Raw genomic sequence first — 25,048 nt, 5'->3', positions numbered from 1 at the left:
AACGTATGCAGTTTCTTGGGCAGGAATGAACTGCCCAGAACTGGTTCTACCGGAGAGCAGAAGGTTCCAGAATGGGAACCCTTATGGGCGTCTTTTATAGAAAGGAGGCAGCAAACCTAACCAGGGTTCATCCCCTAATTCCTGGGGCCTCTGTCTTACTTCTACCCTCACCCAAAGGCTACACCAAGCAGGCAGGCTAGATGCTAAGAGACCTGAATTCCTTGCCCCTGTTTGCCCTTAAATTACTCTACAATTTGGATGCTTCATTCCTCCAGTGTCTCAATTACTCCCCAAAAAGTGAAAGGAAATTTAATTTTTCTTATTATTTTATATTCCCTGAAGTCTATCCACTTCCCTACTGACTACAGAATGTGTGGCAATTGCAGATGGCAGTATCAATTCAATGACTAGCATTTGTACTGTACGTTCCTCTTCCTGAGTTATTGACTCCTATAGCCATTATGTGAAGGAGGAGGTCAGGTATTTTGAATATACCCACTTCACTGAAGAGGAAACAGGGCAATTACATCACTAGGTCTGATGTTTTCTGCTTGGTACCACCAGCACCAGATCCCTGGCATTGCCTCAACAGCATCTTCCCTGTGCTGTGGTTATTTCCTGCTCATTCTTCATGGTAGCTCCTAAATTCCTACCTGCATAATGACAGTGTTAAGAGGACTGAAGAATAAGCTATGTCGTCTGCTCAGAAGAAAACAAGGAAATCCTTCCCAACATTGTTCATTCCAAAGAGAGAACCTCAGTGGGTTTTACAAAGTTCTGTCACATGGGCCTAGATGTTAAGGCCTATCAGTAACCATTTTTTCTGAGATTGGGATGGCTCGTCGTCCACTTAGTGTTGTTTAGAAAAATCTCCTCTCCAGAATCACTTGAACCCAGGAGGCAGAGGTTGCAGTGAGCTGAGATTGCACCATTGCACTCCAGCCTGGGCGACAAGAGTGAAACTCGGTCTCAAAAACAAAAAAGAGGAAAAAGAAAAGTCTCCTCTCCTACTCTTTTTTGATATCTCCTAGGCAAAGAGGTCTCGATTGGGAAATGTTGCCATGAACAGATACCTGTTGAAGGGCCTCTCCTGGCACTGAAGTCCCTTCCAAATGCACCCCTCCCTCCGTGCTCTCTTCTGCAGCCCCTTGTCCCTGGACATGCCCCGACATTCCCATTGCTCCAGCTCTGTCCAAGCCCTTCCTGTTCCTGGATGCCTTTCCCCTCCTCTCCACAAACCCCCTTGCTCTGTGGGGCCTTGTCCATGGCTCCCTTCCTCTAGGCAGTCTTTTCTGACTTCGTGGCCAGCTAGGATCATTCCTGGCAGTCATTGCTCCCTTGACCCACCATTTCCTCTTCTAGGTTAGTCCTTTGCCTCCCCTAATAGCTTACAAATCCAATGCGGGCACCAATGCCTCCTTGTGGCCACGCTGCCTGTCATAGAGTAGGTGCTCAGTGTTCGGAAATGATAATAAAAAACCAGATGCCATGGGGAGGTGTTATGGTTGGAAGAGGAGAAAATCAAGCTTGCTTCCTACCCATAAATGAATCAACAGACATTTCCTGAGCACCTGTTTTGAGCAGAGTCCCAAGGGTTGGAATGGGCTGTGTAAAGGAATCCATACCCTGCTTAGTAAGGCCCGCTGGATTCCTTGTGCACTGGTACCACACTGGTTCACAAATGACCTCCAGTAAAGGGAAGCACAGTTTACGTAACTGCAAGTAGAAGCAACCACAAAAACTCTAGAAAGAAGGAAATTAGGCCAGTGCGGTGGCTCATGACTGTAATCCCAGCACTTTGGGAGGCCGAGGCGGGCAGATCACAAGGTCAGGAGATCGAGACCATCCTGGCCAACGTGGCGAAACCCCGTCTCTACTGAAAATATAAAAAGTTAGCTGGGTGTGGTGGTGCGCACCTATAGTCCCAGCTACTCGGGAGGCTGAGGCAGGAGAATCGCTTGAACCAGGGGGGCAGAGGTTGCAGTGAGTCGAGATCATGCCACTTCACTCCAGCTTGGGTGACAGAGCAAGACTCCGTCTGAAAAAAAAAAAAAAGGGAAGGAATTCATTTGTGAGGAAGAAATACGGAAGACATTTGCGCACCTCCTGTCTATGGAAGTAGAGGAACTCTACTCCCCAGCAGGAACCTTTACCTCCCCAAAAAAGTCTTTCTGCCTGTGAGTTGTTGACACTACCCTAGGGTCAGCTATGTCATCCTGCTGCCCTTCATGCCTGGAGTTAAAAGGAAACTGCAGTATGGTAAACAAAAACTAAAGGTTAAGGTTGCAGAATCAGAACTAAGTCTAGGAGTGCTTAGCTGGGAAGAAACTGGTGGGAGTTGGAGATAGTGTCTCTGTTTACAGGGGATTTTACACAGAAGAGACAAGGTATTCCTTACCTAAACTAAGGTCATATTTTTAAAGTGGATTTCAAACTCAGGGACTGTGGTATAATGGAAAACTCCTTGGCAGAGGATGGAGGAGGCTGCGACCTCTCATTTTCCATTACAACAGTAACCCATGGTCATTGCAGACATTTTGGAAAATATGGAATCGTAGAATGAAAACAAATCAACCAAAACTCTGTCATGCAAAGACTTCCACTGTTAACATTTCTTTCCATTCAGGATCTTTTTGCCTTTGTAGAAAGTGTCTTTTTAAATAGTTATTATAATACTGTATTTATATGATTTTTGTATTCTGCTTTTTTCCCTTAATGTTATACATAAGCATTTTCCGAGCAACGTTTCTAAGGCAGCTTGCTCCTTGCCGAGAGAATGGCAGATGCGTTGTATTGTACACTTGCAGTCAAGAAGTTCATCTCTGAGAAGGAAATGAGGGGCTGAGGTCCAGGGCATGGTGCAGTGCACACTTGGCACTTCTGTCTCTCCTCAGGCTGTTCACCCCTCAGGACCTCTGCCTCTGATCAGACCCCTTCCCCTCTCAGTTTGCTGGCCATGCACCCTGGAACTGAAGTTCTTGGGACCCCGGGTCTCCTTGGATGTTGGGGGCTGCTAGGTGAGGTCATGGTAAAGACTCAGACCTGAACCCAGGAGCTCTCTGCCCAGAGCTGTGCCCATGCCAAAATACATGTAATGAAACTTACCATTTTAACCTTTTGAAAGTGGGCAATTCAGTGATTTTAATATATTCACAGGGTTGTGTAATCTTCACCACTACTTAATTTTAAAAGTTTTCATCACCCCAAAAGGAAAAGTTTTTATTACTCCAAAAGGAAACCTCATACCCATTGGCAATCACTCACTCCTCATTCTCCTCTTCACCCTGCTCCTGGTCACTGCTAATCCGTTCTCTGTCTCAATGGATTTGCCAGTTGTGCCCATTTCATATAAATGGAATCACAAAACATGTGGCCTTTTGATCCTGGTTCCTTTCACTTAGCGTATCTTTGGGTTTTATCCGTGTTGTATGGATATTGGCATACTGTTTCAAGTATGAATGCGTGTATTGGCATTCATTTTCATGGCTAATCATATTCCATAGCCTGTGTATGCCACATTTTGTTTATCCATCCATCCATTGATGAACACCTGGGTTGTTTCCACCTTTTTACTTTTGTGAATAGCGCTGTTATAAATATTTGTGTACAAGGTTTCGTTTGGGTTCCTGTTTTCAATTATTTGGGGTGCATATGTGAATTGCTGCTGGCTCATATGGTAATTTGATGCTTAACCTGCAGGGATCCCCAGGCTGATTTTGTCCCTGAGGAATGTGTTAAGGGAGCCTTGCTTTCCTTGGGCAGTTAATGAACCTGTGAAGCCCTTTCCGTCCCAGTGGCCCCAAGTTCATCTCAGAAACCCTCTCTGAAAAGTGCTATCCTTTCTACATCCATGGCCAGCCTTACCTGCTGGTCAGGCAAAGCCTTCATCTCTTCCTTTCCGAATGTGAGCAATGTCTGCTTGCTGCCAACGCTCCTTCTCCTCCTAAGCTAAGCTCCTGGGGTCCTCACCCCCATCTGAGCTAAAGCTTTTGTAGCAAAGAGATTAGCGAAGAGACAAACCCAGGAGCCATGGTCCAGCTCTCACCCTCCCAGGTCTGCAGAGGCCTTGTGGACTGCAAAGGTTTTTGCTAAGACTCTGACTCTTTTTTTTTTTTTCTTTTCTTTTTTTTTTTTTTATTATACTTTAAGTTCTAGGGTACATGTGCATAACGTGCAGGTTTATTACCTATGTATACTTGTGCCATGTTGGTGTGACTCTGACTCTTTTAATGACCTGGAACAGTTCCTCTGGGCCAGCCCTTTGGGGACAGGGAGTGGGGGCATGCATCAGCCTGTGTTTCCTGGTGTCTTTGGATGTGTCTTGTCTCAGAGTAGGACATGATTTGATCCTGTGAGTGGAAGTGGAAATTTTAAGCTGTAATTGGAGTTTGGGATTTTCAAAAATAGAAAGAGATAAGAAAGAGGCTGGGCTTCAGCTGTCATCCGCTGTCCTCAGCTGGTGTTTTCCACATTGAAAACCTCCCCAGTTTTCCTTCTTTTCCTTTCAATTACATGATGATACTTGAAACAAATACCAAGTTGGGGTTTTTTTTTTAAACATAAGCTTATTTTTTTTTTCACTCTCCTTATCCACATAGTTCTTTAGTAGGAAAAAAAGATTTTAAGAAACTCCAATCTCTGCAAAGCATTTGGTAAATTTATATAAATCATAGCTTACATATTCTTCAAAGCCTTCTCACATGCCTTTCTCTCTTGTTTCCTCACAAAGCCCAGTTAGAGAGGCAGGATAGTTTTGCAAATAATAGTTTGTCTTTCTTTTATAGATGAAGAAAAAGAGTCCCCAGAGCTGGCTGATTTACTTAAGGTCACACATATTCTAGATGGCAGAATCAGAATGGGAACCCAGGTGTCCTGTCAACCCAGGTGTCCTTGTCTTTGCCCCACAATGTCACCTCCTTGGGGACTCCTCCCTGTGTTCCCCGCTCCTCCCTTCAGGCCAGCTTAGACGCCCCCAGGCTGTGTGTCTATACCCACATCAGAACCATCTATTCACCTGCCCTCACCTTCCCTAGACTGTGAGGTCTTACTCATCCTTGCACCTGCCACGATTCCTAAACCGCAGTAAGTACTCAGGAGTGCTGGTTGATCACAAGAGTGGACGTCTCTAGGAGCTTTATGATTGCCCATTCACAAGATGGTTTTAATTACATGACTCAGTGGAGAAATGAGAGGCCTGATGACAGGAGTGATAGATGGCCATGGGCTGATGCATTCAGCCTTTTGTAGTTGATCCTGGTGAGGGTTGGATAGGAGTCGAGTGGAGAGTAGGGGCTTGGATTTGCTTGGAGGAGGGGAGAGGAGGGAGTGTGGTCCAGGATCTGCGAGGGTTCCACCAGCTGCCTGCTTGAGCCTAAGCATGGACCTTGTTTTAAAGATACATCCTGCTGGGGCATGCACACAGAGAGCTCAGTGTGCCTCGGTGCTTTAATTGAGAGTCCCTCCATCACCCAGCCTACAGGAGGAGAAGCCATCTTGTTCAGCTATAATTGACCCAACTGCTTGCTGGCAGCACTGACACAGTGTCCTTAGAGGGAACTAATAGATGCCCTCTTTTAGCAAGCACAGATTGAACACCTGCTACCCACCAGGCTTTGGGCTGGGGCTGAGGGATACAAAAGCGGAGCAGGTACTGACCTCCCAGGGCACTCAGAGAGGTTGTGTCCTGGCTTTGGTGACTCATTTATAAAGCCTCTTGCAGGCCTATTCAAGGTCATAGCTTTATGTGTACTTAGCCCCAAATATCCCTCAGTACCTATCTGGCCTCCAAGACTCTCAGCCAAGCAAATGCCACAACTGAGCTATGACATGAATAATAGAAGGACAGAACCCCTCAGCGCTTATAGGAGGAGTGCACCAGAGCCTGTTGCAGCCCTGGAGGCAGAGCCCATGCATGGCTTCTGGGGAAGTCTGTGACCAAAGTAAGCAACCAGCATTTTATTTTCCATTGCAGTTTTTAAATACTGGGGAAAGATTTTTTTTTTAAGTCAAAGCAAAACAGGATTGCAATCTGGGGGTGCCCAAGACTACCCTCAGGTTTAATAATTTGCTACAAGGACTGAGGACTCAGCAAAACTGTTAGAATCATGGTTATGGTTTAACTACAGTGAAAAGATACAGATTAAAACAGCAATGGGTAAAGGTGCACAGGAAGAGTCCAGACACAAGCTTCCAGTTGTCCTTTCCCAGTGGGTTGTACAGATACCACTTACTTCTCCTAGCAAGGTTATGAGGCAACATCACAGAGTATTGCCAAAGGGGAAAGCTCCCCCAAGCCTCGATATCCAGGGTTTTTATTGGGGGTCAGTAAATAGACATGGCTGACTACCTCATGATCTCCATGCCTTTCCAGAGGTCAAGTTGACTTGGTACCAGATGGCCCAAGGTCTTCACTATAAACCACATTGTTAGCATAGATTATCTGGTGTAACCCACAGCCCCAGGCAAACAAAGACACTCTTCTAGGCAGGACATTCCAAGGGGTTAGAGGTTACCTCCTGGGAGCTGGGCAAGGGCCAAATGTATCTTTGGGCATGGTTAATTCTTTATTGCATAAGAGTCACAGAAGTCCCTAGTACAGCTGCAGAGGCCCCAAAGCTCAAAGCAAAGGCAAAATCAAGACTTTGTCAGACATACAGAAGATATCTCTGAACTTCTGAGGTCATTTCAGAATTTAAGGAACAATTGTGTGTGTATTTGTGTGTGCATGTACAGGTATTTGTATGGATGGTGGTGTGTGTGCCTGCAGTGTGAATCCATATGGATCCTGTGAACAGATCCGCAGACACAATGACAGTGGCCCAAGAGCCCCAGAGGAACTGTGGCAGCTGGGCAGGTGCAGTGCTGACTGTGAATGAACCATCTGTGACATCCCAGAGGTAGAAGTCATGCATTGAAAATGAGCATTTCTTTCCATGTGGGCCAATTGGTTTTCAGAGGCACCTTGTTACTGTCAGAATGAGTCACATGTGGGAGGCTGAGGGCCAGATTAAGTCTGTGAACTTAAAATCAGGCACTCAGTGAATCTAGAGTTTAAAATAAGAAGACAACCTCATTTGGGGGAAAGATTGAACCAGGAAATTAAATGGCTTCAAGGAGAAACAGAGGTTCCTGCCTGTGCTGGCCAAAGGGTTGTTGGTGCAGAGGATTGGAAAAGCAGTCCTGCCTGGTTCCCGGGGACCTGCTGGTTTTGATGGGCTGTCTGATTCCCGTTTAGCTGTCCAAAATTTTCAGTATTCACAGCTCATTGACACCTCTCTGAGCAATGTGGGGAGTTTTCCTCACTGCACATCAGGTACAGGGCTACTCACCCAGAAATGAGAATTTTGAAAAATACATATACAGTGGCTTGATGGCTCCAAGAAGCTGGTGACTTAGGCTTGCATATTTTGAAAATGTTTCCCGCTATATGATTTTGATGCTATAGATGGGGTGGCCTGAGGGACATAGCAAGTAATGAGGCTGGAAAGCTAGAGACAGGCCTGTTCTTGATGGTCTGGGATGCTATGCTAAGGAGTTTGTACTTATCTTAGAGGCAGTTAAAGTTTTTAGCAGCTGAGTGGCAGAGTCAGATTTGCAAATCAGAAAGACAACTTTGGCAGCCATATGTGGAATAAAAGGGGAAGAGCAGGAGATAGAGTGGGGTTGGGTTTAGGAGTCCACTGTAGTACTCCAGGCTTGAGGGGATGGAGGAGAAGCAGACTGAACTCAAAGAGCAGTTTTGGAGTTAGAACCAGCAGGATTTGGTCTGGTTGATGGGCTGGGTGAAGCTTCTTCATTTAGTGCTGCGGGGAGGGGAGACAGGTGATGACTCTGTTAACAGAAATAGGGGAACTTAAGGAAGGGAGCATGTTTGGGGAGAAGACAATGAAGCCAACCTTTGAAGGGTGAGTGAAATTCACATGGAGGTGGCCCAATGGCATATTGTGTCTGAGTCTGGAAGCTAAGAGGAAAGTCGGGGCCTGGTACACATTTGTGACTATTCATCTGCAGGGGACAATTAAAACTAGGACTCTGGGAGATACTATTCATCAACTTATCCATAAACCACAGGCCTAGAATGAAGCACCATGGGTGTACGGTTTTGCTTCTTGGGGCTGCAGTCTTGGGGTCACCTTCCCAGCTGTATTAGTCCATTCTCACATTGCTATAAAGAAATACCAGAGACTGGGATAATTTATAAAAGAAATGAGGTTTAATTGGCTCATGGTTCCACAAGCTGTACAGGAAGCATGATGCTGGCATCTGTTCAGCTTTGGGGGAGAGCTCAGGAAACTTACAATCATGGCAGAAGGTGAAGGGGGAACAGGCTGGTCACATGGCCAGAGCAGGAGCAACAGAGCAAATGAGTGGGGAGGTGCCACACACTTTTAAACAACCAGATCTCACAAGAAGAACACACTGTCTATCACCAGAACAGCACCAAGAGGATGGTGCTAAACCGTTCATGAGAAATCCACCCCCATGATCCAGTCACCTCCCACCAGGCCCCACGTCCAACACTGGGGACTGCAATTTAACATGAGATTTGACTGGGGACGCAGATCCAAACCGTATCACCACCTGACTATGTCCTCTGCCTCCTAGAGCCCCATTCATGGTGAAGGCCTTCTGGAGCCCCTTCTTCTCGATTTCCCCTTTCTGGGTGTGCAATACTCCCCAGCCAGCCTCCATCATGTCCACCTTTCTTAGATGGCCACTGTTGCAGGGAGGTCCCAGCGGTCAAGGAAAACCTCTTAGCATTTTAGGCATCAGAACTGGAGAGGTTCCAGTGCCCAGTACTCCCTTTTATAGATGGAAAAATTAAGATCCAGAGATGAAAGGACTCTGTGAAGGCCACAAAACTCATCTCTGGCACTACCCTCACGAGGCCATCCCAAGCTCCGTGACTCCCAGCTGGGCTCCTCTCCATAAGCTGAGTGCGGGTCTGTTGTCTTACAGGACTACACGCGGGTGGTGTGCCCTGTGATCGATATCATTAACCTGGACACCTTCACCTACATCGAGTCTGCCTCGGAGCTCAGAGGGGGTGAGTCGGGCTGACACCTCCTCCCCAGTAAGGATTTTCTTTTCCTCCCAGTCACTGCTTTTAAGTGGGGAGAGTGAAGGAAAAGCTCTTAGTGGCTTGTCGAGAAAGCTCAGCGTGCAACCTGCACTATAATTACCTTAGCTTGGCCCTTACCACCAGGACTGTGGATGGAAGGGCTAGGGAGTAGGCAGGATGCTCCCAGCACCCAGAGCTCCAGCTCTAAGACTGGGCTCACCTCAGGGCCCAAGAACATGAAGGGAGCAAGGATTTCCCAGCTACATGCGGCCTGCATTGCTCTGATGCCAGCAGCGAGTACCACCCTCTCCTAGAGACATGTGATTATTCTGTTAACAGGAGTAGGGACTTTAGGGAGGGGAGCATGTTTGGGGAGACCCACCCCAGCTTTCCACACAGGACCCACTGTTGCCCCCACTGCAAGAATGACTTTTAGGTGGCTCAGGTAGTCTAGGAGCCTCTCACCAACCTCCTGCTCACACCTTCCTGAGACTCAGTGCCGAGGCCCACATTCCATGACTATCCATCCTGTCATCCTCAGGCCCTACCCCTAGCTCTTTATCCCCTGCCCTTTATTTCTAACCCTACACAGCAGAGAAGGCTCAGAGAGGCAGTAGTGGGTAAAGGAAGAGCAGGAAGCTGTGAGTGGAGCTTTGACAGCCATGCTGCTGGTCAGCCTAAGGAAACCTGTAATCCAGGCACCGGCCTCTTTGAGACCTGCCTCTCCAGGACCTGGGTGCATTCATGACCTCTGGAGAAGGTGCAGAATGAGCAAGTGCTTTTGAGAGACCAAAACAAGTGGGTTGGTGCTGTGTTGTAGGGTTTGACTGGAGCCTCCACTTCCAGTGGGAGCAGCTCTCCCCAGAGCAGAAGGCTCGGCGCCTGGACCCCACAGAGCCCATCAGGTAAGTGGGAAGGGTCTGTGCAGGGGTGGGTGGACCATCGCCACTGAATCCTGTCGAGCGTAGGGAGGTGCTCAATATCAGATGTCAAAGCATCAAGCAGACAAAGGGAGCCTTTGCCAGGCCATCTCCACTTTTGCCTTTATTTTAGGAGGTTTCTATCCTCTTGGGGACTTCTCGCTAAGGGGATGGGGGCCGGCAGAGCCGGTGCTGAGGTGTGCTGCCCACTTTCACACATGCCGTGATGTCCTTGTGCCTCCTGCTAATGTCGGAGCCCAACATTGGTTGAATGGTCCCATTGGGCCTCTAATGAGGGGGAAGATGGTCCTTTAGGGTCAGGAGCAAAGTCCCAGGGTCTTGGATGTCAGAATTCAGCCCAGGAAAATTGAGTCAGCCGCTGCTATAAGTGGAGGGCAATATGAAGGCCACTGTGACGTGTTCATAAGCACAGCTGCCCTGTTCTCTACAGGAACATGACAGTGGCTTGAACTCTGGAAGCTTTGCCGGGCTGTGGATGGCTTTGTCCTGACCCACATCCTCTTTTCCAGGCCCCACTGTGACCCACAGCATATGGTGGCTAGGGCTTTGCATGGGGCCTGGGGGCCAGCTGAGGGCTTGAAGTAGAATAGAGCAATTGGCTACCACACAGGGGAGCCTGTGGTCTCAGCAAGTGGCCACCACACAGGGGAGCCTGTGGTCTCAGCATCAAGAGTGATAGTCTTGGTGTCCTACCTACTGGACAGTAAGTCGTTCCTGGCCGTTCCAGGCCTCTTGGGAATACTTAAGCTAAAACAAATCTGCCTCAGGCGGGGCAGCAGGAGAATAAGAAGTGCATGGATAGAAACAGAGGCCACTGGATTTCTCAGTCCAGATTAGGGATGCCCAGGAGTAACCAAAGGCATCACTGTGTCTCTGGTGTTAGCACATAGTAAATATTTAATCAGTTTTGGTGCATTGGCTTAAGTCAAATTGAGGACAAAGGGACCAGCAAGAGCCAAAAATGGGAATATGAATGGTGACCTTCCAGATGGGGGTGGGGACTCTGAGAATTCTACTGTGGGGCAGGACCTTGGTCTCATCTACCTGACGGCCCCTCCTTGCTCCTCTAGGCTTCTCTATTTGGACAGATACCAAGAGGGAGATTGGAGCCAGATGGCACCTGGGACAAAGTCCTTCATTTGTAAAGGGAGAGGGACGAGGAGCTTCTTCTTATGCTGAGCATCACACAGCTCATATCAGCTCCTCACCAGCGGCAGTGCATGGTGTGGGCGTGGGAAGAGCAAAGGGTCAAGGTGATGCTGTGCAACTCCCATGGGGTTTTCCTGCCTCTGTCCCAGGGGTATCGTTCTCAGGACAAGTTCTCTTCTTGTGGGACAGCTCTGCTCATCAGAGGGCACTTGTTTCCCAGGATGAAGCCAGTTCTCAGGGAACAGCAGGATGTGGCAGCATCAGGAGACCTGGGCTTCTGACCAGCTGTCCATCAATTCCTTGTTTGATATGGAAGAAAACTCCCTTCACCCTCTGGATCCACTGAATGGGGGCCAGGTCTTTGAGGGTTTGCCCACCTACCCAGCCACTGATTATTAGCTTGGAATCTGTTCACCTCCTGCCTTCCTTGGTAGCCCCTTTTCAGGCATTTCTCTGGCATCTCTGCAGGGAAGGTTGGGAACTGGGGCCAAGAAAAGGAAAAAAAATATGAGGATGTGTGAGTTTGCTAGGGCTGCTGTAACAGCATACCACACACGGAGCTCCTTAAACAACTGAAATGTATCATCCCACAGTTCCGGAGGAGAGGTCTGAGATCAAGGTGTCCACAGGGTTGCTTCCTTCTGAGGGCTGTTCTAAGCCTCTCTCCTTGGCCAATAGATGGCCGTGTCTTCCCTGTATCTCTTCACATCCTCTTCCTTCTGTGTGTCTGTCTCTGAGTCCAAATTTCCCCTTTATATAAGGACACCAGTCATATTGGGCTCATTACCTCATTTTAACTTGATTTCCTCTGTAAAGACCTTGTCTCCAATTACAGTCACATTCTAAGATACTGGGGAGTTAGGACTCCAGCATATCTTTCTAAGAAGGAATTCAACCCATAACAGAGGCATAAAGAGGAAAGAAAAGGAGAGAGCCCAGTTTCAGGAAGCAGATGTGCTGCTACCAAGTGCTGCCTCAGCCCTTCTCCTCTGCATGGTCGGTAGCCCACTGTCCCTTCTCCCAGTAACAGAGCTCCCAAGAGAGCCCTGCTGTGCGGATCCTGTGGAAGAGGCTGGGGGAAGCTCCCTGGGTCATCGGAATAGCTGGGGTCCGGAGTGAGCCCTGTGTCCCCATGGGAGGTATGCTAATGAGTTAATTTGCCTGTCTGCAAGGTCAGGAGATTTATAATCACAGGGAAAATCCCTGGAGCTTGTTCTCATTTTAGGTAACTAGAAAATGTACTGGCCCTTCTCGAGAGGAACAGAAATGGGAAGGAAATGAGAGTTTTCTTCCCCCAGTGGGGTTTTCTTTCCCCAAATAGGAAATGGGTATTTCAGACTCAAGGGGCTGAAGAGTTTGAGAGTGATCCCCCCACTAGAACTGATCCCCTCTCTTTTTCTCCCAAATGCACAGGACTCCTATCATAGCTGGAGGGCTCTTCGTGATCGACAAAGCTTGGTTTGATTACCTGGGGAAATATGATATGGACATGGACATCTGGGGTGGGGAGAACTTTGGTGAGTCCCTGCCTCTGCATCCTGACCTATGCTGTTCTATACACCCTGGGGGCTGGGGCGGGGACCTCTGTGGTTTTGGATCCAGCACCAAGCTGTCAGAGAGTCACACGTGCTTGGGATGAGGTCCTGGGAGATGGTGAGTTACTCTTTTGGGGTAAAGCCAGTAGGATGCTAAAGGAATAGTTGTTGGAGGGCGTTGATAACAAGGGAATCTCTCCATGGGGCTACATGGATGTTGAGGACCGGGAAACACGCTCTGACAGACTGTTAGGGGAAAGCTGAGATGCAAGAGCCAGGAAGACCAAGGAAGAACACCAAGTCTGAGGGGTCACGTACCGGCTTGAGCTAGGAGTGATACACTTGAAAATTCGGAGTGGGAAGGAGCTTGAGGAGAAAGAATGAGGAACAGGAACAACAGTGACATCCATTAACATCCATTAAAGTCTGTTGGCTTCTCTGATTGCAGCACTCAGTTTTGGATAATGAGGAGGGTCTGGGGACATTTCACCCTTATCTTATAGTGGGAGAGGAAGGGGTGAGGAAGGGGCCTGGGTTACAGGACCCAAAACTGTACAAACAGATGGTTGTGTCCGGTCATGGTGGTATAGAGCTGAGGCTTGCAGCCACAGGAGAAACAGCACAGTCAGAAAGACCCATTCCATCTAGCTAGTGATACTTAGTACCTCATTTCCCTTGGTATTAAAGGTGTGACTTCAGGATACTACCTCTACTTCTTGGGGTTGTTAAAAGCCATTGAAGTAAGTGTGTAAAATCTTGACACCATGCAGGCATAATACATGTCAGTTCCCTCCAGCAGGTGAGACCTAGGAGATCACTAGGATAGAAGTGGCATGAGGGCAGGGGTTGGGGTCCATTTTGTTCCTGGCTGTCTCCAGTGTTTAGCATAGTGGCCGCCAGGTAGGAGGCCCTCTGTAACTATTTGTTGAATGAACACATCATGGTAGAGTAAAAGGAAGCATCCCAAAGTGTCAGGACCTTCCCCTGTCTGGGCACTGTGGCACATGTCTGGCACGGGCTCTCTGAGCAGGGGTGCAGGCCAAGAGAATGATCCATGGGGCACATCCCAACATTTAGCAGTAATGCATGCATTGTCCGCTGCCATTGTTTTCTGCTGTTTCTGCCTCCAGGGTGTTTCATGGCTTTCTCCCTCAGTCACTGAGAGTTATTTCCTGGAAATTTATGGCTTCTGGCCTGACCCACAGCATCTGTTCTCCCAAACTGGGCAGTGTAGTGAAATGCATCAGAAAAGTCAGTTTCCTGCCATACAGGGTCCAGACTGGATGCCCAGCAAACAAAACAGAAAAATACCCCAACACCCGCACAAAATCGAATCCCTTCCCTGGGACCCAGCCCACGAAGGCCTTCTGGAATGTGATAGGGTGCTGTTAGTGTGGGGTTCAAGGCTGGGTCTGCCTGCACCAGCCCAGGAGAACTTGGAGCAGGTGGACCTTTGGTGTTCTCAGTGGGGCAGGGATTTCTCTCTTATGGGGCGGAGCCCATTTTTATGTCTTGACGACCTCGGTATTTCTTATAGTTAGTGATTTGTTCCAGCCTTTCTCTCAGCCATCAGATGAATCCTCTCTACAGCATTTCTTATAGACAGCAGCCATCCAATCTCTGCTGAAATGCTTCTTATAATGATGCATTCACTCCTTCACAGTTTGGCATATTCTGTTGTAGATAAATTTTTTGTTGAACTATTAGAGAATTCTTCTAAGTCAAAGCCCAGCTACCCCATCTTCTGTCTGTCGGGGCTTGTTCTGCCCTCTTGAACTGCACAAAGTGAGTATGATTCTTCTTCCACATGGAAGTTCTATTTGGATTCAGGCAGCATGAATTTCAAGGATGGCACAGTCTGGTCCATTTTGGTATCAGTAGCAATACCTTTCCTTATAGCAATGTTAACACACATCTGCTCAAATCAAGTAGCAATCTCATCTAGCTGGCTTCCGACTCTTTTGGCATCAACAAGGGCTGATTGGAATAGAGAAGATGGAAAGGGTGCTGGGAGGTGTGGGAGAGACATTTACAATCCATCACAAAATTTTTAAACCACAAAAAAAGCACTGCCAACAGCTATCACAGGAAACACTTCGTTTTTCCCCGCCCCAACATTCCATTATGTTATAGCCAGCTAACAGCACTTTGAAAGCCATTTCTGGATTTTGTTTTTGGCATTTTATATGCCAGAAAATGCAGTGCTTTTCCAGTGGTGGCTGTATCACTTGGACAGTGTTACATCTGCAGGTGGGGATAACAAGGCACCTGAGTACGTGAAGGGGGAATTTGAAAGAGGGTCTCGGTGAAGATCAGGGATTTGGATGGGGTGTGCGAGTGATACTCCAGCTGCGAAGGGGAGATGGCACTAAGGGGTGAAGAAAGGAGTCCCAGCTCCAGAGTGTGGCAGGAGGAGCCTCCTACCCACCAAGTCACCAAGTCCTGCAGATCAACTGCCCTCAGCATCACTCACATCCATCGCTTTCTCTCCATCTGCCCCAATACTCTCCCCAGCGGTCCTCTATCTCTATTGTACTATGGAATCTGAGCTCTCACACCCCTGCCAAAGTGCTTGTTTTGAAATGTAAACCTCCCCGCCGCTTCCTGCCTGGCATTCTCAGTGGCTCCCTCTTGTGCTAAGGGGACTCCCACACTCCTCAGCTGGATCCCTCCCTCCCCTGGCCTCACCTGCCTCTGCAGCCTCATCAGCCGGCTCCTGCCTCAGCCTTAGGTCCAGAGGTACCAACAGAACTTCCCACCCTTCCCAGAGTGAGCCCAACCCACTATTACGACCTAGCTTCCCTTTTCTACCGAACTCACTCTGCTGCAGAAGCTGACCTTCTGCAGGACTCAGCCCTGGGGCCACCTCCTCTAGAACCAGGAAGCTTTCCCTGCCCTACCTCTGGCCCACCCAGTCCCTCACTGTGCACCCTTCAGCACCGGGTTCTCTTCTCCATCACTGCACAGAGCCCTTGTATGTGTTTGTCTCTTTCTTCGTCTGTGCCTGCCGCCCAGCCTTCTACCAAACCTGAGGCTCCTTACAGGCAAGATCATTCACCTAACTTCGCATTCTTGAGCCAGCAATGGTAGAAACTGCTCACTAAATGTGGGTTCAAAAAGCCAGAGACTGAATGGGAAGGGGTTTCAAGATGGGAAGGGCAATATATATGAGGCTCCATTTAAAATAAGTTTCACTGGATTAAATGGAGCCCTACAGAGACATGTTTAAGGATTCCCTTTAAAGACAATAGCAGCGGGTAGAGACATCTTTCCTTTCTAAGTAATAGAATTTCTGTGTGTTCTAGATATGTTTGCGTATGTCATGTTGTCTTTATTTCACAGCACAAAGATGCATGAGATGACTGGGACAGGCTCTGGCCAGAGTGACTGTGACCTACTCAATAGCATGTTGCCCCCGCCCTACCCCATCTTGGTTTTCATGAGTTAGAAGCAGCCACTGATGGATTGGCTGCGGTGGCCATGTGAAAACTGTGTCTCACACACTCACATGCCCTGACCTCAGTGCCACCATTTCCAAAGTATTTCTAAGGTGAGCTGAATAGTTTTGATCATTACATGTGCATTTCAGCCTATGAGCAGATGTTAGGGAAATGTGGCTTTTAGATTTTTTTTTTCAGAAGTTGATTTGCATTAAAATTGGATGCTTAAACTGCAATTTACATAACACAGTGTACATGTAATGTATCTACTTTGAGCTGCATCCTACTTTTAGCTTTTGGTCTTTAGAGATAAAAGGAATCTGTTAGAGAGAGAGTACATGCATGTGTGTGTGTGTGTGTGTGTAAAAGGAATCTGTTGCCCTAGTGTAAAGTCTTGTATGTGTGTGTAGGGGTGTGTGTGTGTGTGTGTAGGTATGTAAGTGGTACATATTTCCAAAAAGGAGCCCTTGGCACATATATGAAGGGCAAATATGGGATTCCTGAATTTAGAATGGGGGATTTCCAAAGCACAGCAGGCACAAAAGACTGCTGAGAAGAGAGGGTGAGTTGGGGCCCAGAGAGGAACTACCACCACCTCCTGTCCCAGAATGTAGTCAGGGACACCAGGCTATGTCATGCTTGGCTCTCCTGAGTGTGTGAGTATGTGTGTGGCGGGGGGTGGGTGGGTGGGTGAGTGTTATGGGAAGAATGTGGGCTGTGGAGCCAGGTAGGCCTCAGTTTAAATCCTATAAACATCATTAAGCATTCGTAGGCCTGAGTTTAAATCCTGTAACCATTGCTAGGCATCCTTGGGGAAGTTACGTCACCTCACTGAGCCTGTTTCTAAGTCTTTAAAGTGGAGATTGTAATGGGGACTGTAATGGGGACAACAGCCACCTCCAAAGATATCCACACCCTAATCCCTGGAACCTGTCAGGATGTTACCTTACATAGCAAAGGGATTTCCCAGATGTGTTTGGGATCATTAATCAGTGACCTGAAGGTAGGAGATTACCCTGGCGTTTCTGAGTGGACCCAATTAAACACTTGAGCCCTTCAAAGCAGAGACGTTTCTCAGGCTGGTGGCAGAAGAGAAGTAGCAGATGAAACTAGAGAGATGTGATGCCCAAGAGGGACCGACCACAGCTGCTGGAGGGGGCAACATGGAAGTAGCCAAGAGAGGCCCCAAGGGTGACAGCCACGTGGAAAAGGGAACCTCAGTCCTGCAACCCCAAGGAAAACTGAGTTCTGCAAACAACCTGAATGAGCTTGAAAGTGGATTCATCTTCAGAGCCTTCAGAAAGAAGCCATCCTGTTGACATCTTGATTTCAGCCTGAGACCCTGAGCAGAGGGCTCCGCCAAACCTACCCACTAAGTTTGTGGGGATTTGTTATTGCAGCAATGGAAAATGGTAGTAGGCCCCACATCACAGGGCTGTTGCGAAGATTAATTAGTTAATGAAAGTGCCTGTGCTCCACCAGGGTGAGCTGCCTTCTCTTTCAGAGAGCAAGGCTTGTTAAGCGAGGATTATGTGTGACCTGCTGGATTAGTTTATTCCTTGACTTTCTCTTTCAGCCTCACCCTTTCCATGATCGGTGGCTCAAGATTAGGGGCATGGTCTCATTTGAGAAGAGCACCCAAGTGTGATAGAAAGTCAGCTTTTCCCCCAGATGGAGAGTAAAGCTAATGTAGCCAGCACTCTGTTCCTTGTCTGGGCTACTGACTAAAGCCCCATGCCCAAGGGAGACCCCTTGAAGCTGTCCTTTCCTGCTGCTTCTCAACTTCCCTAAGTGTAATTGAGTCCCATCAGACACTGGTTGCTCTGTTTGAATAGAGAATATGGAAAGATAAAGGTGTCACCTGGCATTTGCAATCGTATGGCCATTGCAGATCGTGGCATGCCTGTGGTCAATACTTGTCTAGAGTAAGAGGTGTGGATGGAGACTTGATTGTCCCAGCCATGGGTGAAATGCAGTTTTGCTCAAAGATTCAAGGCGATGTTTTGTGGGCCAATAAGATTATCTCTACTCAAGTCCATTCGTTCATTAAAGAGTAATAACAGAGCTTGCTTTCTAGCCCAGCAGATGCTGGGAACTTAAAAATTACTGAAAGGTAACGTTCCCCATTGTACATAAATATGTGTGGACTTATGAATGACAATAGCCAGGTGAGTGTCTGTTTCTCAGATAGAGGTTTAAACTTGGCCAAAAGTAGAATGGACTATGCTATTGTATATATAATACACACACATATACATTATATGAGGCTCCATTTAAAATGTGGTACCCACGTGTAATAATTCTCTTTGCCTTTGTTTAGAAACCAGGCTATAAAACGAAATTAGAACCTTGACCAGTATGGCCAAGCAGTGGCATGTGAATAGTCGTGGTTTGCTTCCTGGAGAGAAAGCTACCCCTTCTCCCCTGAATTCGTGTCCACCATTCATGGGCTTACCAGGTAGAAGTTGGTTCTGGTGAAGGGCTAGGACCCTGGGAGGAGTGGTAAGAACTACTGATCAGCTGATGGAGAGACAGAAGGAAGGAGGGGGGAATGAAGGACGGGAGGGCAATTTGCTCTCAAATATTTACCTGACGCTTAAAGAAAGTAAGATTATAAGAGTGCCCCAGATGAGGATGGAATAATTACACATCTCCATGCCTGGAATTCAAAGTGGATGTGGGTCTCCGTGAGGCGGCATTCATCACCAGGGAGATTATGTGGGCGCTGACTCAGCAAGAACCCCCTGCAAACTCCCTACACAAATTTTTTTTTGTTCCCTCCTCCCTCACTTCAGAAATGATGACTCTGCAGGTGCTGCAGCCTCAAAGATCAGAGGCCCTAAGCTGTACCTGGAAGGTCCGCCGCCTCACACATGAATCTACAGCACTTCTGCTAGCACTTGTGCAAGCCCTTTCACAAGACCTCAGGACTCAAGACTGTCCCAAAGGTCTCAGCAGATATCTGTGAACCACCAGGCCTGGCCTGCAGTCCTGAGAGGATACACATCATTTCCTTGAAGTCAGTGATGTAGATAAGGGTAGAGCACCTGTATAGCCTAGGTTTTAAATATCCTGCATTGTCATCCCTATAAATCATCACACTAATCTGAAAACTCCAAGCCGCATCCCTCAGACTGCCTCTTGACTCTGGCAGCAGCACTGCGATCCATGTCAAGACACGTGCCTCCAATAATTCCAGGCATAACAATCTGAACTCCAGAGTAGAGACACTCTTAACTCATCTCGGCTGCAGGTTCCTCTGGGCGGCAGCAGCTGGCCCGAAGGAGACCTGAGATGGACATGATGAGTGAGTTGACAGGGTAGGCATGTGACAGCTAACTATATATTTGTCACTCTTGTTAATTTGTGAGTGCCTTGAAGTCGGTATCTTTGCATCCACAGCTGTACTGGCTGGTGGAAGATGTTCAGTTTGGAGGCAGGGTGGTGTCAGGGGAAGAGCATGGATTTTGGAGTTGGGGAGATGAGCTTCCGTGCTTTTGAATGTCACCAGCTCCTCGCTCTCAGTTGTCCTATCAGAGCTGCTTCTGCATCGCAAAATAGGAACATTAATAACAATGGAGCAGGGTTGTTAGGACTCATCAGCTACTGCCTGCCTGGCCCAGAAGTAAATGAAGGGGTCATTTTCCTCCCATGGCTAATGCTTGCAGAATTGCAATACTCAACTTTTGTACTAAGGCAACAGACATAAGAAAATTAGAAGGAGGAGGAATGTGTTTAGAGGAGGCAGGGCTGCAGCGGGCTGTGGGAAGATGCCGAGGGCATAGGAGATGTCTTGGGTGTGATAATGTCCCGTGCACCTCAATAGATACCTCAGCCAATCCTCTGGGAAGTCGGTGCCAGAGCCTGGGGCAGAGTTGGGGCTGGTAGGATGAAGGTGAGTCCTCAGCATAAGGTGAACTCTGGGAGCAGAGGCGACAGCAGTGTCAGGAAAATGCTCAGAGGCAGAGCGTTGAGGGGATGTAGGAGAAGAACATAGGGAGACCAGAAGGAAGGTAGAGAAGGATCAGGGCCAGGTGCTGGCCTAGCTGGGGACCTGTGCATGCCCATGGCAGAAGGGAGGGATCAGTAGATTCAGAGAGAAATAAAGAGCTGGGATGAGGGATCATAGGAAAAGAAACAGCTAGTGGGGAATGGGGGTGGAGCATGGGGTGGAGGCACAGGTTGGAGGGATTCACTTTGCAAAGGCAAAGGGACATATGTCTCATTTGAATACAAGGAAAGGAAGAGACTGTAGATGAAACCCATACATATCTTTAGAAGAAAGCTGGCACAAGATGTGTGAGTTAAACCTAGCGAGCAAGGACTCCATCTCTAGTGTTGAGGAATTGGAGGGTTTTCCATTTTGGGAACCGGAGCAGGCCCTGTTTTGAGTCTCTGGAGAGGAGTCGATTGGAGCAGACATGAGACTGAAATTCACACGTGCTGACACCACTCCACGCACCGACCTCCAGGTTCCTCTATGTGCTACTGCAAGATGGGGATGTGGGTGCCAGGCAGTTGGCTCACTCTTTGCTCAATGACTCATGTGAAAAACGATTCAAATAGTGCCCCAGCCAAATGCCAACTCCCGCTATACCATGGGACTTTATGGAGAGTCGAAATCTCAAATGTGAAGTGCATACATTTCAGGTATCTCCTGCAGTGTGGCAGAAGATGGGAAGAAGCATCTGTAAGTCGTCTAACAAATTAAAAGGGGGCACAGGTGGGTGATGTCCATGTTTTAACGAGATTGGCTTCAGAGGGATGTCTCATAGTAACTGCTGCTGATCTTTCAATCACACTTAGCGTTTACACAGTTGTTCTCAAAATTCTGTTTCATTTGATGCTGATGGCAGTCCCGTGGAGTGTTTTTATGACATTTGTTTGACATAAGAGTAAATCAGGCCTCCGTGAGCTTAAGCAGGTTGCCCAAGGTTGCAGCTAGCCGGTTACTGCAGACTTGGGCCTGCTGACTGGAGCTAAGTTCTTCCTGTTCCTTTCCCCCATGTTATTGCCATGATTCAGTAGCAGTCATGAGAAGTCCTCTCTTCCTCCTTGAGTCTACATGGTCCCCACCCTTAGGGGAATCCAGGCTTCCCAGGAGTGAACAGCAGTAGGCAGAGGGGCAGGTGCAGAGAAGGTGATGGAGTAGGGCTAGTGAAGGAAGTCTTACCTCAGTCCAGGGGCCTTTCCAAGGAAACGTGGGAGGAGACAGGTAGATGACAGGCAAGAGTGGCTGGGGACAGGTGAATGAGAGCAGGGTGCAGGACACACATGTGATATGAAGGCCCCAGAATACCTGCATTCTTGTTCCCTGCCCCTAAACACCCAGCCTGCTTCCCCGTGGCCCCTCACATGGGCAGCCACACACCTGGGCTTGACTTCAGAAGCATTAGCCAGACCAGAACACCTACAGATCAGGAGCTGCCTTTTCTACCAGCAACAGGCCCAGTGGGATGCAGGAAGCAGCCTGCCCTCACTGCAGTCAGTTAGGGGGTACATTATCTGTAGAAAATTTAAGAGCAATATTAACACTAACAGTCATTCTGCTTTTGAATGTCACCATGCACTGGCAATTTTAACCAATGGCAGTGATAAAATTCCTTCCCTCCCCCCTTGGTATGCCACCGCTTCCTTCTCAGGGCAGAAGCACTACTTCAAGCCAGCTCGGGTGTAGTCCCGGGGAGAAATACACTCATCACAACTGCCTCTGCTAACTCCATCCCACCCACCTCTCTGAGGGCCCATAGCAGCAGCCAACCAGGAAGAAACGGGTATGTGTACAAACCTAGGGGACACCAGCAACAACAGCTTTGAGGCTTCCAGCATTTTCTAGAGCTGCTTTCAGCTCTAATTAACTGCACAGACTTTCTCCTCCTGGGTTATGATTCAGGTGGCTCTTCCCCAGTGGTAGAATTGCATTCACTGTGGAAGGAACTTTTGTGGACACCTTGCCCTGAGGCCTTCTGGGGACTCGGTCCCCTCTGTTGCATCCTTGCCATGGTTTTCTAGCCTGTCCCGAGTCTTCTCACAATGGTTACCTGGTCCCTGATTGTTAGAAAATTCTCCTGTATTCTCGACTGAAATTTCTTTCTCTTTGGTCCTGACTCTAACCCTCTGGGATCACAGGGAGTGCATCTAACCAGACTTCCACAGTGAATTCTTCTGCAAGTTAGAAGGCAATTCTCTTGGTGCCCCAAGACTCCTCCTTTCCAGGCTAAGACATTGCAGCAGAGCCCCTGCCCTGCCATGCTGGCCCCTGAATATGCTCCAGAGGCCAGCGTGCTGGTTGGTACTGTTTCCCTGCTCTCTTATACCACCCTCCGAAGTGGTAGGACTATTCCCACTTATGGATGGAGAAACTGAGGTCTCTCAGCCAGTGGAGCCTACAGACTGGCTGCAGAGTCTGTTCTTTGGCCTCTGCGGGGCCCTCACCGTTTCATTAGACCTGAGGCCTCAAAGCGGCAGTAATAAGAGGTCATAGGAGGGGCGTGACTGTTTTGCAGAAATCTCCTTCCGAGTGTGGATGTGCGGGGGCAGCCTAGAGATCGTCCCCTGCAGCCGAGTGGGGCACGTCTTCCGGAAGAAGCACCCGTACATTTTTCCTGATGGAAATGCCAACACGTATATAAAGTAAGTGCCCAGGGGCTCAGTGCGGGTGGGCAGCAGCACAGGCAGCCATGGCTGGGCGGCTGCTGGTAAGGGTTGCAGCCGTCCCTGGTGCTCTGTTAGGCTGCCTGTGTGATTTGGACTGGCTGGGGCTGCACCTTGTCCTACCCAGACTCTGCTTGGGTAGGGAGGGCAGGCCTGTCATGTCCAGCATTAGGGCCGGAGGCTTCCCTAATACTTCTGAGGCTTTGGAAGGCCCCACATGAGGCCTCGTGGGCTTCAAGTCACCCATCAGTGCCCTCCAGATATTTGGGGTTTTGTGGGATGGAAGAAGGCAGCCCTTTTTACCTTGGAGTTCTAGAAGAGCCGCTGCCCCACCTTCAGGCTGGGTCACTAGGGGAGAGGTCTTTGGGCAGATGCAGGGGAATGGGAAGGCCCAAGGGATGTAGCTTAGGTGCCTGCTCCAGGGCCTGGTCAGCACAGTCAAAGGGTCCAGGCTGGAGCAGGGCCTGAGACCCTGGGCTCCTGTCTGCTGTTGCGCTCTCTTCTCCTGTCTGGGGGGTGGTTCTTACCAGGACTCAGAGACCCAAGGGTGCCCACTTGGCTGTTCCCTGCTTCCTCCCTTCATCCACTCTTTTTTCCTCAATTTCTCCTCTTTCGATCTTTCTCTTCTCCTTTCAGAATAATTTGTTCCATCTTTGCCTCTTTTCCTCTTGATTCTCTCTCTTTCCCCCACCCTCTGTCTCTTGTCATCTGATAGCTTCACTCCTCCACTTGGTCCCCTCTTCCTTTTTTTCTGTCATTTGATCCATTGGGGTAGGGGGAGCTGTGTCATCACGTCCTGACACAGCCACCCCAACACAGCTGTCCTGGAGGAGACATGGGTTTGAGCAATGGGAAAATTGGCCACACCTTTTGCAAAAACGTGAAGGGCAAGGGTAGGGCAATGAGAAAATCAGCAGGCCAGGAAGCAGTGGGGAGCAAAGGCAGGGTTGCCTCAGCCTCAGGTTTTAAAAAGTAAAGGTGAGCTGGGGACGTCTGGCACAGGGGGGTGGTGGCTGTGCAGGAGCCATGTGGCCGCCTGGAGAGGGGCCGGCCTGGGAATGAGGGGCAGAGCCTGGGGCTCCAGACAGTCATTGTCTTTGAGACTGGGTCCTGGCCAGTGGACATCCTGCATGCCACTGGTAGGTCATTCAGTTTCTACAGGATTGTGGCATGGATGTCTGAAAAGCAGCTTCCAATGTGCTGATGGCTTGGCAGTGGAAGGGGCCAGGGAGGTGCTGTTAACTGCCTCTGGTGCCCCATGGACAAGGCTGTGTGTGCACAAATTGTCGTTGCAGGTCCCAGCTTAGAAGGGCTTGCCACCCTCTTCTCTTGAATGCTTGTGCGCTAGAGTTAGCATCTGAAAGAGCACCCCCTTTTCAGTTAGGCCCCAAGTTCCCTTACTTGACCTCAGCAGATACCACTGCTGCCCAGGCCACCAGCCACCTAACTGTTTTCTGACATCTTTTCTCTCTTTTCTGGGGCTCTTTCTAGTGCCCCTGATGGCTGAGGGATATCATCCTTAGTGTGTGTCTCTCTGTCTATCTCCTTTTCTGTGATTTGTGGGGTCAGAGTCAGTGCAGATAACCTGATTTTAAAAATTAGAGTGCTAGCAAAAAGTCTGGAAAGGGAAGCCTTATTACTTAGTTCTTTACACCTGCAGCAGGCTAACTGCACGGCCTGCAGGAAGACCTGTGTGTGCCGACTTTCCCCTTGGAGAGCTGGGACCTGAGCACTTCCACTATGGTAAGGGACAGAACCCAGAACAAGAGCCCGAGGACAGCCAGAGGCCAGATGCCCGCGCAGGCCTTGCCTTTGCACTCTCGGTTACTGGCAGTGAAGGGATGTGTCGGGTTCCTGAGCCTTTTCTCCCTATTTCTTTGAGAGCCACAGAAGTTCAGTTTCTGGCATGATTTCCCTGGTCTGTATCTTTTGGGGAAAAGGTTTGTTGTTATTAGAGGTGAGCATCCCTAATCCAAAAATCTAAAATCCAAAATGCTCAAAGATCTGAAACTTTCTGAGCACCCACATGATGCGGCAGGTGGAAGATTCCACACCTGACCTCATGTGATGGATGGCAGTCAAAATGCAGGCAGACAACCCACAGTTTATTCAGCATCCCCAAGGGAAAAATACAATTACCTTCAGGCTATGTGTATAAGGTGTATGTGAAACATGAATGAATTTCATGTTTAGATTAGATGTGAATCCCGTCCCCAAGATATCTCATTATGTGTATGCAAATATTCCAGAAGCAAAACAAAACAAAGC

At 48.6% G+C, this 25,048-nt stretch overlaps 1 protein-coding gene across 5 annotated transcripts in view; it reads left to right on the top strand.

Annotated features, from left to right (window-relative positions):
• Positions 1-25,048, top strand: part of GALNT14 (polypeptide N-acetylgalactosaminyltransferase 14) — a 235,575-nt gene that overhangs the window by 193,288 nt on the left and 17,239 nt on the right. For all 5 annotated transcript variants that reach the window (XR_001881883.1, XR_001881884.1, XM_017854208.1 and 2 more), the window contains 4 exons: positions 8,959-9,046; positions 9,882-9,966; positions 12,565-12,668; positions 22,633-22,759. Coding sequence is in view for 3 of the 5 variants with exons in the window: in XM_017854208.1 (XP_017709697.1) it covers positions 8,959-9,046; positions 9,882-9,966; positions 12,565-12,668; positions 22,633-22,759 (404 nt within the window). In the remaining 2 variants the exon portion in view is untranslated. The remainder of the gene's footprint in view (positions 1-8,958; positions 9,047-9,881; positions 9,967-12,564; positions 12,669-22,632; positions 22,760-25,048) is intronic.

The sequence above is a fragment of the Rhinopithecus bieti genome, unplaced genomic scaffold (assembly GCF_001698545.2).
Source record: "Rhinopithecus bieti isolate Rb0 unplaced genomic scaffold, ASM169854v2 scaffold_37555, whole genome shotgun sequence".
Taxonomy (NCBI): domain Eukaryota; kingdom Metazoa; phylum Chordata; class Mammalia; order Primates; family Cercopithecidae; genus Rhinopithecus; species Rhinopithecus bieti.
This window is presented reverse-complemented; position numbering and strand designations above follow the sequence as displayed.